General features: G+C 56.5%; 1 protein-coding gene across 2 annotated transcripts in view; it reads left to right on the top strand.

The window, feature by feature from the left end:
• GFRA2 (GDNF family receptor alpha 2) overlaps positions 1-13,818 on the top strand; it is an 86,399-nt gene extending 72,581 nt beyond the window's left edge. Inside the window, exons 7-9 of one of the 2 annotated variants that reach the window (XM_019744670.3) lie at positions 1,625-1,797; positions 11,454-11,507; positions 12,422-13,818. In XM_019744670.3, the coding sequence (XP_019600229.3) occupies positions 1,625-1,797; positions 11,454-11,507; positions 12,422-12,544 (350 nt within the window). In that variant the 3' untranslated portion in view covers positions 12,545-13,818. The remainder of the gene's footprint in view (positions 1-1,624; positions 1,798-11,453; positions 11,508-12,421) is intronic. The other variant, XM_074338274.2, reaches the window with a different exon arrangement.
• Positions 13,819-14,452: the final 634 nt, after the last annotated feature.

The raw sequence follows: 14,452 nt of genomic DNA, 5'->3' as shown, positions 1-14,452 counted from the left end.
CTTTAAGGAGATATTTTGAAGGATCTCCTTGGAATCGGTGACTTTCTTTGCAAGTCACCAAACTCCTAATGTAAAGGCTGCAGAGCGAGGTGAGCCACAAGCTCCATGTGCCTGATCTCTCCAGTCTGACACCCTTGCTACCCACCCCCCCGAAGCTCTCCTCCCCCTTCCCTTCCCTCCATTCTTCTTTTTGTCCATCTGTCCATGCTCCCTTTCTGTACGGCCCGGGGATTCAGAGACTCAAGTCCCAGTGTCTGTCATGGACAGCTTACAGTCTGATGGAGGTACCTGTGGTCACAGTCCGGGGTGAACATGCTGGGCTGGGGGTCTGAACAGGGCTCTTCAGGAGCGCAGGGTGGGGATGCTTCCATCAGCCGTGAGGAGAGAGGCCCTGAGGACTTCTCAGAGGCTGACCCATTGAGGTACAGGGGCATCGGTCAGCTGGAGAGGGCAGAGGGGGTTTGGGGAACCGCAGACCGCTGAGCCTTGTTACAAAGCATGAGGACACTGGGAGGTGTCTGGACAGGTGGAGAGAGTCTCCCTCCCAAAGGGCTTTGCAGACCTGAGGGTCAGGGTCTTCCAGTCCTGCCAGTGTCCAGGGGTGGTGTGGGCCACTGCAGCGGGTCAGGGCGTGGTGCTGTGGTCAGAGCTGCACTTCAGAAGGCTCACTCTCTGCTTCTGGAGTTGAGGGGGTGGGGGGTAGGGATGTGGTTCTGACGGGACCCACAGAGGGTGAGCCCCCTCAGAGGGTATAGTAGCTGTGATGGGAGAGGACAGTGACGAGCGAACCAGGGCAGTGTCAGGAAGGGTGGAGGGGGGAGATGGGGTGGAGAGGTCTTCAGGAGGTGGGCTCCAATGACGGCAAGTGGGTGGTTAGGGAGGCATGCTGGGGGACTTGGGTGGGGAGAGATGACACCTCCAAAACTGGAAATGTGGGAAAGCAGTGTCACAACGGGAGGGGGCGATGCTCAGTTCAGGTGACGTGATGAGTTTGAGGCACATCTAGGGCATGGAGGTGAGAATTGATTTAGGCTTTTGGTTATCGGGTTTAGCCTTGGGGACGGAATTTTGTCCAAGGGGTCCCATTATTTATCCCCGAGTGAATTAGTGCTGATGGTGCCGGAGTGGGTGGAGCTACCCAGGGAGGAGGGCTGAGTCTGGGGTACCTGGATTGCCAGTGGTGGGGACCTGGAAGCATCTGAGGTGGATAAGGAGCCAGGAGAACCAGTGTCTAGGGGGCTGGGGGTGGGGCAGCTTCTGAAGGGGGCGTGGTCTGCAGCACTGACTGCCCCTGAGAAGAGGGTGTCCTAGGCACGGCCTGCTCCTCCCTTCCAGGCTTCCCGCTTTCCCAGCTCTTCTCCTTTCCTTCTCTACATTCCTCATCACATACATTTCTTTCTTTTCTGGACTCTTGTCTTTTTCAACCTCTCTCTTGCTGTTTTCTTCTCTACGCATGCGCCCTGGTGTGTGAAGGGGAGCTGCAGCACAGTTAAGTCTGGAGAAGCTACACACCGTCCCCAGCTCTGGGCTGTTACAGGGCAGGTAGCAGCTGGGATGGTGAGAGGCAGAAGTGATGAAAGTGGCCTTGATTTCTCTGCGTCTACGTGCTCTCTCCGCCCCACAGGGAACGCCATCCAGGCCTTTGGCAATGGCACAGATGGGAACCTCTCCCCTAAGAACCCCTCATTCCAGGCCACGCAGGCCCCTCGGGCAGAAAAAACGCCTTCTTTGCCAGATGACCTCAGTGATAGCACCAGCCTGGGGACCAGCGTCATTACCACCTGCACGTCTGTCCAGGTGAGGAGGTGTGGCTCTGTAGCTGGGGAATGGAGCCAGGGTGAGCTAAGACCCTTGACAAGCCCCGTGATGTCAGAGGTGGGTGTGGGAAATGAGAAAACTGGGGGCTAGATGTGAGGTGCACACGTTCCTCCCTTTGGATAAGGGACCAAGGGAGTGGGGAAGAGCTGGTGGGGGCTAGTGACCCATGTATTCATTCACCTTGCAAGTATCACACACCCGTTTGATCACAGGATAGTAGTCGATAGCATGGGGACCAGGAGAAATGGAATGGTTTCCAGGTGTTAACCACCTGCTGCTTCCCGGGTATGTGCTCATCGACTCCAGCTGCTTTGTTGAGTCCTCGCATGGCGAGGTGCAAGCGCTCTTGTTTTACACACAGGACACTGACTCAGAGAGGTCAGGCGATGATGCCCAAGGGGTCACAGATGGTTAGAGGGGGATAAGATTTCACCTACCTCTGACTCCAAAGCCTGCGATGTCCATTGGTCTGTCTGTCCGTCGTCCATCCACCTGTCCATCCCTCCGATGCATGTTATGTGCGTGGTACGTGCCAGGCCGTATGTGAGATGTGAGGTATCACTGCTGAATGAGTCCATCAGGGTCCTGGGTTTGGTGGTCCTTAGGGTCTTGTCCAGGGTCAGGCCGTTCAACAAGCGTCAGGCGTGGACTGTGGTCAGTGCCACAGTAGGAGACAGGTGGCTCCGTGGAGGTGCCTCGTAATGCTCCCCACTCAGCCTTTCTGCGGGGCTCCCCTCATGCCATCACACCAGGTGCTACCGTAGAGGCTTCGTGTAGGGGCCACAGAACATACACACACACACCTTTCTGTCTCACACACAGTCTCCTCTCTCTCTCTCTCTCTCTCTCTCTCTCTCTCTCTCTCTCTCTCTCTCACACACACACACACCCTAGAACAAAGAATTTAAAGTAGGACCCCATGTGGTGGGTGGTGAGGCACAGGGACATGTTTCGGGCAGGAGTTGGGACTGGTATGGCCAAGACGGTGGGTGGGGTGTGAAGTATAGTGGGGGGCACCCCTTAAGGTTAGGTGCGGGGGCAGGGGAACAAGGCCTGGGTGTGTGAGGCAGCGAGGACCCCCGCCTGGATGGGACGGTGGGCTGGTGGACCGACAGTGGGCAGGCATGCCCTCCAAAGTTTCCGTCATGCAGGATGGGTAAGTCCCAGGGAAGTGGTGGCGTACAGCAGTGGGACTGTCGTTGGCGGTATTCTACTGTGTACTTGAAATTTGCTAAGAGAGTAGACCTCAGACCTTAGGTGTTCTCACCACAGAAAAGAAAGAAAAAAGGAAAATGTTAAAGTGGTAAAGTGATGGGTATGTTGATTGGCTTGTGGTAACTATTTCACAGTGTGTATATATATTGGGTTGCACACCGTAAACGTATCCCAGGTTTGATGGTCCATTATAACCTCCGTAAAGCAGCGGGGGAAAAAACCAGTGGGCATTCCCAGTGCCAGTATGAGGACTTGAGCAGGGAGGGGGCTGGCGGAGGTGTTCAGGTCCCCGGGCACCCACTGCATCGTGGGAGCCAGCTGCCCCTCCCTCCCTGGTGGGTTCCCCTGCGCTGTCACAGCTGGCTTCCACGTGCTCTCTTGGCAGGCTCAGTGGGCCCTTCCATGCCCTGCTCCCCTCCATTAGGTTGCCCCTCCTGATTTGGGCTGAAGTGCCAGTGTCACCCTTGGGCTGCTCCTAATTACTCCGAGCATGCTTGAGTGGTGGCTGGCAGGGGCTCGGGGGCCTGCTGCACAGACGGTTGCCAGCTCAATTTCATGCTAGAGTGGAGGGCAGCTCGGCCGGTCAGGGCGGTGCCACCTATCAGGTGACCAGGCTCTGGCATGGTCCACATGTCCCTTTGGGCACCACCAGCTTCCCTGTGTCACCCTTCCTCCCCTAGCCCTTGGGAGATGCTGACTCAGCAGCTGGCTCTCACTGTGATTGCCTATAGGTGTGGAAAGTTCAAAGCCATGGCCTCCTGCCCCACTGTAGCCCCCTCAGTGCCTGGTAACTCTGACTCCCCTTCCCCCCACCCCCTATTTCCTCTTAGACGTTTGCTAAACCGTTGCCTGGTTTCTTTTGGATACACCTTGCTTTTCTGCAGCCTCCCCATGTGGGGCTTGTCTTACCCCTCGTTTGATTCCAGTAGAGTTCATGCGTGGGCTGTATGTGAGGTGATGTACGTTACCGTACCTGGTAAACAGAACCACGATACACACTTGGTGTTATGAGTCCTGGGGGCTCGGCTGGGTGGCTGCCTTGCGGGAGCTCCCCAAGGCCTGGCCCCCGTGACCCTCCACTTGGGGTCTATTGATTCCGTTACTCTGGGCAGGAAAGCTGGGGACAGCCATCTCAGGAGGAAAGGGAGAGAAGTATCCCCTCAGAGGCAGCCCACCCTCCATCCCCCCTGGTTCCTTCTCCCAGAAGCTGAAGGGAAAGGCCCCTTATTCTGTTTCGATGACAGTCTTTTTGATGAGCCCCTACTGCTCCATCCCCGGTGTGGGAGTACAGGTGGATGCGTGGTCCCTGCCCTCAGCTCAGCGAGAGGCTGCCTGGGTGGTTTGTCCCTTCCCCAGCCTACACTCCCTCTCAGCTCTCCTGCCATAGAAGCGCTCCGTCACCATTGTGGGAATGACAGCAAGCCATGGCTACAGAGGGGGGTCCCTGAGTGAGGGCGGAGACAGGAAGCTGAGGCCAGGGTGGGAGGGAGCAGGGGGAGGCCGTTCACCCCAGACACCCCCCTGTCCTTTCTATCCACAGGCCTGGAGCTTCCCTAGGGACCCTTCACTGACCCAGAGATGGCAGCCAGTTGGGGGTGTGAAGGCAGGCACAGGGACTGTGGGAATAGGTGACCCACACTGAGGTGCCACCAGAAGCGTGAAAGAACTGGCTGTGCAGGTGGCACTGGGGGACCTAAAGTGGGGAAGGAACACAGACACGGAGGGAGGACAGCAGCAAAGGCAGAGTTTGTCCTTCAGGAAATTTCTCCCAGCCGGGCCCTTTACACAGGAAGTTGGAAGGAAATTGTCCTCTTCCTCCTGTTCCTTGCCCACCTCTGTCTGCAGGTCTGGCCCAGATGCTAGAACCAAGTCCAGTGTCGTGTCTATGGGAAAGCTGCTGGCTGGCTCTCTCCTGTGTCCCTGCTTCTGTTCCTGGCCCCAGCCCCAAATCTCAGTGCCCTTGGCCACCACCCTCCTACCCCCAGTAACTCACACCTCCTCCCCCTCCGCTCCCTGCCACTCCCCGAGTTCAAGCCCTCCTTTCTTACCCAACTATCTGCTAAGATCTCTCAGGTCTCCTGTCTCTCTCCCTTGCCAACCAATCTCCACCAGCTATCAGATGTCTTCCCAAATCGCAGTTCTTATCTCCTCATCCGACACTCCCTGCTCCAAAGCCTTCAGTGGCCTCTCAGCACTCAACACTTGAACCTACTCATTGGGCTTTACTGCCTCCCATACCCCCCCCCCCCCACATATAAGCACTCTGTGCTCTCACCCAAACCCACCACCTGCCAGTCGCTCCAGATCAGGGGCAGGCAAACGTTTTCTGCAAAGGGCCAGATAGTAACGATTTTAGGCTCTGCTGGCCATGCAGTGTCGGTTGCCATTGCTCCACTCTGCCTGTACATGTGGACGATGTGTAAACAACAGGGTGTGGCGGTGACCCACTAAAACTTAATTTGTCTAGACAGACAGCAGGCAGATTTGGCCAGCGCACCCTCTCCTGAGCCTGCTCTGTGCTGTCCTGACTCCCCGCCTTTGCTCTGCTTCCCCCCTGCCTGGGACGCCCTCACGCACCCCACCCTGCTTCCACATCTCCACATGGTCAGTTCTCCTTTTCTTCCAGATCTAGTACCTTGTCCACGAGTGCTTTGCTTCCACTCCCAGTCCAAAGCAGCCCTCCCTCTGGAGCCCCTAATATGGGACCCGTCCTCTGGGGGCGCTCATCACTTCTCTGCCATGATTATCTGAGCCCGCAGCCTGTCCGTCCCGCAGTATTGGGACTGAGGTCCTGGCCTGGTAAGCTCGTCAGCCTCAGTGCCTCGACTGGAGTGACACACGGAAAGAATGTGTGTTGAATCAATGCGTGAATACACAGATGGATGAATAAATGACTACCAGGGAGAGCTGGGGGGAGGGAAGAAAGAATGCACGGAAAGGGAGCTGGAGGGAGGGAAGAAAAGAAAGAATGCATGCAAGTGTCTCAGAGCTTTGAAACAAAACATTGTATAACTCAGAAATGTGTGCCTAATAGACATATGGCGACATGACGGGTCTCTGGGTCCCACTCTGGTGTCCGTGGGCCTGTGCACTGGGCGAGAGACCCAGCCCAGAACAGGCAGGACGAGGAGGACACAGGCGTGTCCATGCAGGCGTGTGGGGAGAGACTGTGGCAACCCCTCCAAACGCATTTTTAATTCCCCCAGATGTGATGGGCGGTTTCAAGGGTAACAGCAGAAACTGGCTGGTGGGGACACGAAGAGCAAAAGAGATTGTGTTGCTGGGGACCGCTCAGCCCTGGGAAGGGGGAGACTCCAGCTGATCTGATGGGACCCCGCAAACTGGCCCAGAGGAACCCATGGGAGGGCCAAGGAAACTGGGAACAAACCAGGGCCAGGAAAGGCGCTATCCCCCTTCCAGCCCCCCACCGCCCGCCCCCCACTGCAAGGGCCTTCTAACCAATCTTCCTGTGTTCTCCATAGAAAGACTTCATCTCCATGCACGGGCACACACGGAGGGCATCTGGGAGAGGAAGGAAAGTGTGGTCAAGAGCTGCCCTCGAGCAATAAAACAGACCCTTTTCTAGACTGGAGAGCCGGAAGTTCTAATAGAGCACATGAAATGGGGACTCTGGGTTCTTTCCCTCCCTGTACGGAGCCCTACTCCATGCCAGGCACCATGCACTCGTTTATCTGGGGCTGCACAGAGGGTGAGCTGCGGCCAGTTTTCCAGGGATGCTCGCCTGGTAGCGGGGAGCAGAGCACATGGTGATGGGGCCCATATGAGGCAAAGCGGGAGCCCAGAGTAAGAAGACAGCTGTGCCCGAGCACAGTCAGGCCACTCCAAGAGGTAACATCCAGGCAAAAAGGGGTGGGAGGGAGGGGAAGGGGACACATTGCTGAGAGAGACTGACAGTGCATGGCCAGCATCTTGCTCGCTCAGCCCTCAGGCCTGCACCAGAGGACAGCCTCACTGGGCTTCAGAGACCCAGGGCCTTGGATGATGGTACAAGGCTGGCTTGCCTCCTGCAGATTCCTTGCTCTAGGCACCAGGGGGAAGGAGGTGTGTGTGTGTGTGTGTGTGTGCGTGCGCGTGGCAGGGCCGGAGGCAGAGGGCACAGACCATTCTGCAGATCCTGCTATGCCTTCTCCAAGTTCTAGAGGCACAGGTGGGCAGGGCTGTCCAGTGAGGGCACAGCAAGGAGTGGACGTGTAGGAGAGCAGAGCTGGAGCTAGCACCAGGGCCAACTCGGGGTCTCCTGGCTCCTCTGTGGACACCTGCACGTCTGCTGAGCAGCCCCAGGAGGAGGACAAGAGTTCTTCTGGTCCCAGAGCCAACGCCCACTATGGGAGAAGCCCTGGGGGAACAGATCCCCAGGAGAAGCAGGCAGGCACAGTGTAGCTAGAAGGAAACTGCCTTCTGCAGGCAAGTTACTGTCCTCACTGGGTTTCCATCCTTTGGTGTTTGAGAAGATTTCAGAGGGCCCTCTGGTCCTAAGATCCAACTTCCTGGGCGAAGGGCCCCTCTGGGAGAAATTTCTAGAAGGGTGAACCCTGCCTTTGCTGCTGCCCTCCCTCCATGTCTGTGTCCCTTCCCCAGTTCAGGTCTCCCGGTGCCACCCGCACAGCCAGTTCTTTCATGCTCCCACTGGTACTCCGCACTGTGGGTCAGCCTTTCCCACAAGTCCCTGGCCCGCCTCCACCTCAGAGCCCTGCCACCTGCCCCGCCAGCAGCCCAGGCCTGTGCCCTTTGGACACTACAGACTCCTGGACCCTGAGCTTGCCTCAAGGGGACAAGAGGCTCACACTAGGATCGGGACAGGGGCCAGAACAGCCCATCTCTGTTCCCCTCGACTCATTCCGTTCAAGAAGTTCAAGAGAAGTGGTGAGATGGGCATGAGGGCGGCCTGTGGGCGGGGCCTCAGGATCAGCCTCTCCTCCCCCACCCGTTTATTGAACTGGTGTGGAGGTGCCCATGTGGATGTTTATTTTTCTCACTGGGGTGTGAGCAGGGCTGTGACCATCCATCCCTGGCCCCCCTTCGGGAGTTAGTGGTGGGGGAGAGTTAATGGTCAGGGAGGGAGCCCAGGAACTTGAGCCTCCTGTGGTTTTTGCATTAGATGGTAGAACATCTTTCTCTCTGCACCGCCCCCCCCACCTCCACCCCATGTGCCACTTTCAGAAAAGGGCAGCTGATGGGCAAACACCACACTGTTCTCTGTGCCTGGGACTGGGTGAGGGGTCTCAGATCTGCCATTGGGGAGGTGACTGCAGCCTTCACTGTCTGCTCTGTGTTTCCTGGATGTCAGGTGGTGGCCACCGGGGACAGACTTCTCCCTGTTTTTACTCCCTGAGATGCTGGGGTAGAGAAGAGAGCAGGAGGCCCTGGGCTTCACCTTCTAGTTCCCTTCCTGGGCCCTGCCTTAGGAGGCCATACCAAGCGTGGCTCAGCTTCGTGCCTTGTAGAACTAAGGAGGCCTCGTATTTGTGCAGTGTACCATACCCACTGTCACATCCTCCCTTGGGTCAGGGAGGTACGTTTGTTTGTCCCTATTTTGTAGATAAGGAAACAGATGAAGGGACTTGTCCCAGGGTCACTGGCTGACCCAAGACCGGAGCCCAGGGCTCTGGCGTCCCAGGCCCTTCTTTCCTTGGGTCAAGGAGTGATCCCATGGGGCTGGGCCCCGAGGATTAGGACCCTTCTGTCTAAACAGGACAGGCTGGAGGTGTCTGTGAGGACAGACATCTCTGCACCAGAACCTTAGGACAGTCAGAGGAAGCCTACTGTGCCACCCGCATGCAGTGCACAGTGTATGGCCCTCAGCCCTGAAGCCTGTGGGACTGCAGCGTCCTCGGTGCAGGAGGGCTTCTGTGAATGCCGGGCAAGGTGCATCCATGATGGGTCACTCACGGGGCATGGGGAGGGGTACTAGCCCAGCCCTTCTTGGAGACCAATCCTTTCCTCCCCCAAAGTCCCTGTGGCCCCTGTCGGACACCACAGCTGCACTGGATTCCCTTGGGGCTGGTCCAGGGTGGTGTCTGTGCTTTCTTATTGTAATGTGGGTCAGAGCAGAGGGTGAAGGGTGCTCCTCTGCTCTTTTCTCCTCCTCCTATGTTCCCTCCCCCCTCCTCTGGGGCCCTCCCTTTCCTTCTGTTCTCTGCCCCACTTCTTCCCCTTCCCTGCTCCCCTCCCCCTCTATTTCCTGCTCTTCCCCCTGCACCTTCCCCTCTCCCTCTACACTCTCTCCTTCCCCACTACTCATTCCCTTCCTCCCTGCTCCTGCCCTCCGTTCCCCTCCCCTCTCCCGTTTCCTCCCTTCTTCCCTCCCTTCACCTTCAGCTCCCGTCCCCTTCTTCTCCCTTCGCTCCCCCTCTTCCCTGCCTGTGCCCCTTGTCTCCTGGGAGCTTCCTTTCCCTTTTCTGTCTACTTCTCCCATCCTCTTATTTTCTCTGTTCTACCTCTTCCCTCCTTCCTCTCCCCTTCCTTTGACCTCTGTAATTGATGACAACACTCCATTCCCCCCCCCCCCCTTTTAAGAGGAGCCTGTCAAGTGCCACTCACGCTGAGCTGCCAAGTCCAGCCATAGGCCAGGTTGCTCTCGAGTGTCCACACCAGGTCTCACCTCCTCACGCTGGCTGAGGCTGTGGTCCTGGGACTCCTGTGCTTCGCTGCTGCTGTCTGTGGGGGTTGACCTGGGGTGCAGCGTTCCAGAGCCAGTAGTGTTGAGGATCCTGAGCTCCCCAAGACCTGGCATCCTGTCACAGAAGGTGGTCTGGCCAAACATTTAATTGAGTTGTTTTCTCAAACCTTATTTAGGTTTAAGCAGTCAACTCTTTCTAAATGCAACTTGGTGCCTAATTCATATACAAAACAAAAGCAGAGCTGCGTTGGTTGAGTTGGGGCTGAGGACCTGGATCCTGGCTATCTGACTGCACAGGCTCCACGTTGAGTGCGCAGTGGGGGGAGGCACACAGGAGGGGGACCTGCCACCCCTGGGACAGTTAGAGAGGGAAAGGATGCCAGGAGAAACAGGTGCTGGGCCATGTGGCACAGAGCCCGGCAGGCCGTAGGACATCAAAAGGGGGGGACGTAGGAGGCACTGAGAGTGGCTGAGGGAGGTGACCAAGTGAGGACTGGTGAAGGTGGGGTGACAGCACAGTCTCTGAGGGGGGCATGCAGGCCATTCCAGCAGTGGCCTCCCACAGCCCTAGCTGGAGCTACACTTGGTCCTGGGCAGTAGAATCCAGTCCTTGGGGCCAAAGGGACCTTAGAGCACAAAGCCTTTCCCAGGCGTGCAGGTGGGTGGCTCGGCTGGGCTGGATCTTGGCACCTGGGGACACTGCTGCTGTGGTCTTGAATAGGACGCTCCTGGGTGTGGTCCCTAGCTCCAGTCCTGCTGCACTTGTCGTCACTGCGGTCACATCTCTACCATCCGTAGTGACTCTGCTCTTGACCTCTGTGTGACAGCTACCTGGTGCCTCGTTTAGCTACCCGGATGCCGTGGGTGGTAGATTGTCTGTGATGTCCAAGGGATTAGTACTACTTCCGGCCAGGAGCGGTGATTTAGGCATAATTTCTTGGGCTTCCCAGTTGCTTCTGGTGACCAGAGATTCCCCACGGGTGGCTTGAGCAGCAAGGCATTTGAAGCCAGGCTAGAAACACCACATCTCCCAGCTGGTTCCCATGGTCACTGTTAGGGTGGTGATAACAAAAGGCTGCCCTTCACGTGCAGCCTCTGGTCCTGCATCTGATGGGTCATGCCGGGGGTAGAGAGCCCTGGAGTCATCACCACGCCAGCTTTCCTTTCTCCCAGGTGACCACAGAGCTCCAGCGGCCACACATCTGTTCAGGTGGAATGGCCTGCACTGTTGCCAGATGTCTGCCTCACACACACCAGTGGCAGACATCACTAATCAATCACAGTTCTCTTCCCCATGAGCCCAAATGAGGACTCATGGTCTTTCTGGAGCTGACACTCAGATACCAGTTCTGATCTGCGGCACTCATTCATTCACTCATTCATTCATTCGTTCATCAAGTAAAAGATTTACTGAGCTGCTGTTATGAGCCAGACACTGCTCAGTGCAGGGACAAGAAGACATGGTCCCTGCCTTGTCCAGAGGAGCTCTGAGTAGGGTAGAGAGACTGGCGAATGGTTTATTACTATATTACGCTGTAAGTTGGAGAACAGAGTTAGAGCCCAGAGGAGACAGGACTTAGTCACTGCGGGTGTCAGGAAGGGCCAGGCTCTTGTGCTGCATGAGGTGGAACCAGCACGCTGGTGATGCGCCCTGTGCTCCATGAGACCAGCCATAGATGGCAGAGCCATGCATGTTGGGTCTCGTCTGAGTCACGGGGCAAAGTCTGGCCAGAGACCCAGCGGCAGTGACCTTTCCTTACTAGTGCTTTCTCTCCCACAGGAGCAGGGGCTGAAGGCCAATAGCTCCAAAGAGTTAAGCATGTGCTTCACAGAGGTGAGTGAGGGCTGAGTGAGGTGGGGCAGGGCATTGGCCACAGGGGCTGTTTCCAGGCCAGCCTTGGACTCAGAGCCTTCAGATGACATTGTGGGCCTGGCCAGCTGAGCTCCTGGCCTGCCAGGACCCGGGTGGGCACTCATTGTGCTGGGGTGGGTACACAACCTGCAGCCAGGGCCCTTGGCTGTCTCCCTGGGAGAGACATAAGTGGCTGTTTTGAGCAGAGGCCCTTCCAGGCCTTTCTGACTCTAAGACAAATGCACGGAGCACCTGCTTGGTGCCGGTTCTATAATCTCGAGGTGATAGAGATGGAGAAAGATCCAGACCCTTCCTAGCAGGAGCTCCAGCACACGGATGTATCTCCGCCTACATATGTAGTCTGTGTGTAACTTAGAAAGGCAGCATCAGATTTACAGGAGGAGGAGAGTAGTCAAAGATATGCAGGGAAGCTTCCTGAAGGAGGAGGGATTTGAACAAATTTAGGAACAGGAAGAACAGAGCTTCTCTCTCCCCTCAAGAAGCAGGTCCTTGTGGACTCCAGGAGCTAACTTCTCCTGGAGATCTTTATACCATCCGCTCCTCCTTGGCCTGCATCTGCAGACCCTCATCCTTGCAGGGCAGTGTCAGCCAGCTTGTCCTGGGGACTAGGCCTTGTCTGCCCCAGCCTGGGGGCTGAGGTGGTGGAGGTATGAAGCCCAGCTCCTTGGAAGTCTGGCTCTATGTCCAAGCTAGAGTGCAAAGGCACATGCCTCTGGGGAGTGGGGTGGGGGCCGGGGGTGGGCGGGAGGACGGGCGTGAGGAGTCCAGCTCCCGCGTCCTTTGCCTGCTCCCAGCACTGCTGACTCATTTTTTTTTTTTTTTTTTGGTCTTCTGTATTCTCTTTGCTTCTGTCTCCCCTTCTGCCATGGCCTCAGCTCACGACCAACATCATCCCAGGGAGTAACAAGGTGATCAAAACTGAGTCAGGCCTCTGCAGAGCCAGACCTTCAGCCGCCTTGACCGCTGTTTCCTTCCTGATGCTGAAGCTGGCCTTGTAGGCTCTGGGCACCGCGTCTGGAGACGACTGAAAGCTATGCGGACAAGAGCAGCCGCCTGACGAAATGGAAACACACACACACACACACACACACACACATACACACACACGCACATAGACACACACGCACAGATGCACACACACGCGCACACCTTGCAAAAAAATTTTTTCCCACCTTGTCTCTGAACCTGTCTGCTCCCAGGTTTCTTCTCTGGAGAAGTTTTTCTAAACCAAACAGACAGCAGGCAGGCAGCCTGAGAGCCACCTGGAGGTCCCCTGGTAAGGGCACCCCAGGGCCAAGGAGGGCACGAGGGTCTAGACATGCCCTACGCTTTCTTCTGGTATTTTCCTCTCTGGACCATGCTGCCGGAAGAGACCAAGACGAGACCCCTGTGGCCCAAGGGACTTCTGGCTGTGCCTGATGCAGTCTGGGCAGGACAGTGGCCGCTGCTCTTATCAAGCTGCCCACTCTGGGGACCTGCTAGGGGCTGGCAGGGGGCGAAAGGTGATGGAGCAGGGAGGCTGGCTCTTGGGGTCCAGTGGGCACCTTTAGCCCCTCCATGTGGCTTCAACGGTGGAGTTTATTTTGCCCTCCCTCTTGGGCCGGGCAGATGTGCGCCTGACCTGTGGAGGTCTGTGACACAGGTCTCCCCTCTCCCACTGTAGCAAAGGGGGCTGGGCAGCTCCAGAGCCCACCCAGGAGACCCTCTGGGACAGAGGGAGCAAAACTCGGGCTCTGCTCTGAGCTGCTGCTTGCACCTTGGTGGCAGGAATTTTGAAATCAAAGAGAAATGATTCTTTGTTGGCTCTTTTGGTTTTTCGTGGGTCCATTTGGTGGGTTTCCCTTTGGAGAGAGGAGCTGCTGAGAGGGGCAGAAAAGACCATGGTGGTATGTGTACTGCCCCACTCTCTGGTCTCCGCAGCTCTCTCTCCCCTCTTCCGCCTTCTGTTTCCTCATTTCCGAGATGTACACCAACTGTATGTACACAACACATTTCCCTTCTCAACATATATGTATATACACATCCATATACATATATTGTGTGGTTCCCCTTTCTTTCCTTTTTTTAAGAAACAAAACTATCAAAATAATACCCCCACAGATGAGCGAAATGTATTATTGTAAAGTTTATTTTTTTTAATAACGTTGTCTATAATGGGATAAAAGGAGATTGACTTGCTGTGTCCCGGCCTGTCGGGCTGCCAGGCCGTGAAAGAGGGCTTCTGATCCTACTCACGCTGAGCCCAGGCTCTAATAAACGTCCTAGGAAACAGCTTGTGTTCTGCCTCACTCCCGTGTGCCTTCTCCTCTGGTTCCTGGCCCAGTGCCGCATCTTGCCTGCTCACCTGGGGCTCCCGGTGGGCCTTGGGGAAGAGTGTGTGTGCACGTGTACGCGTGTCTCCATCCATCATTTGTGTTCGGTGTGGGTGCTGCAGCTCCCTTAGGAGATGGTTTTACACTTTATGTGTCTGAGGGTCCCACTACGCTGAGTCTGCTGGGCCATTCACCTGTCTCCCATCCCAGCCCCCTTCCCAGTCGGTCCTTGTTGGTCCCAAACTGGAAGGGAATGGAAGTGGCCATGGGGATGGAGGAGGGAGAGACAGCTTGAAGTTACGCCTTGGGTATGTTTTTGTGTTACGGATGCCTGAGTGGTCTTGTTAGGTGGCCCTTAACTGTTAGGGGGCAGTGTCTTCCCGCTGGGACTCTTGGTTTATTTAAGGTACGTATAGGAGTGTGAAGGCAGGGACCTGGACTCGTGGGTCCCACCGGGGAAAGAAGACAATGGTGGTCCACCTCTTCTCTTTGTCTTCATTTGCCACCCAGCTGGCACCAGCTGCTGGGCCTACCATGTCGCCTTGGAGAGAGTCTCCCTGGAGGGGACACGGAGGATGCCTGCCAGCCGAATGT

Source organism: Rhinolophus sinicus, chromosome 15 (assembly GCF_057876585.1).
Source record: "Rhinolophus sinicus isolate RSI-liver-muscle chromosome 15, RSI-T2T, whole genome shotgun sequence".
Taxonomy (NCBI): domain Eukaryota; kingdom Metazoa; phylum Chordata; class Mammalia; order Chiroptera; family Rhinolophidae; genus Rhinolophus; species Rhinolophus sinicus.
The sequence above is the reverse complement of the archived record's forward strand: the minus strand, read 5'-3'. Positions and strand labels throughout refer to the sequence as shown.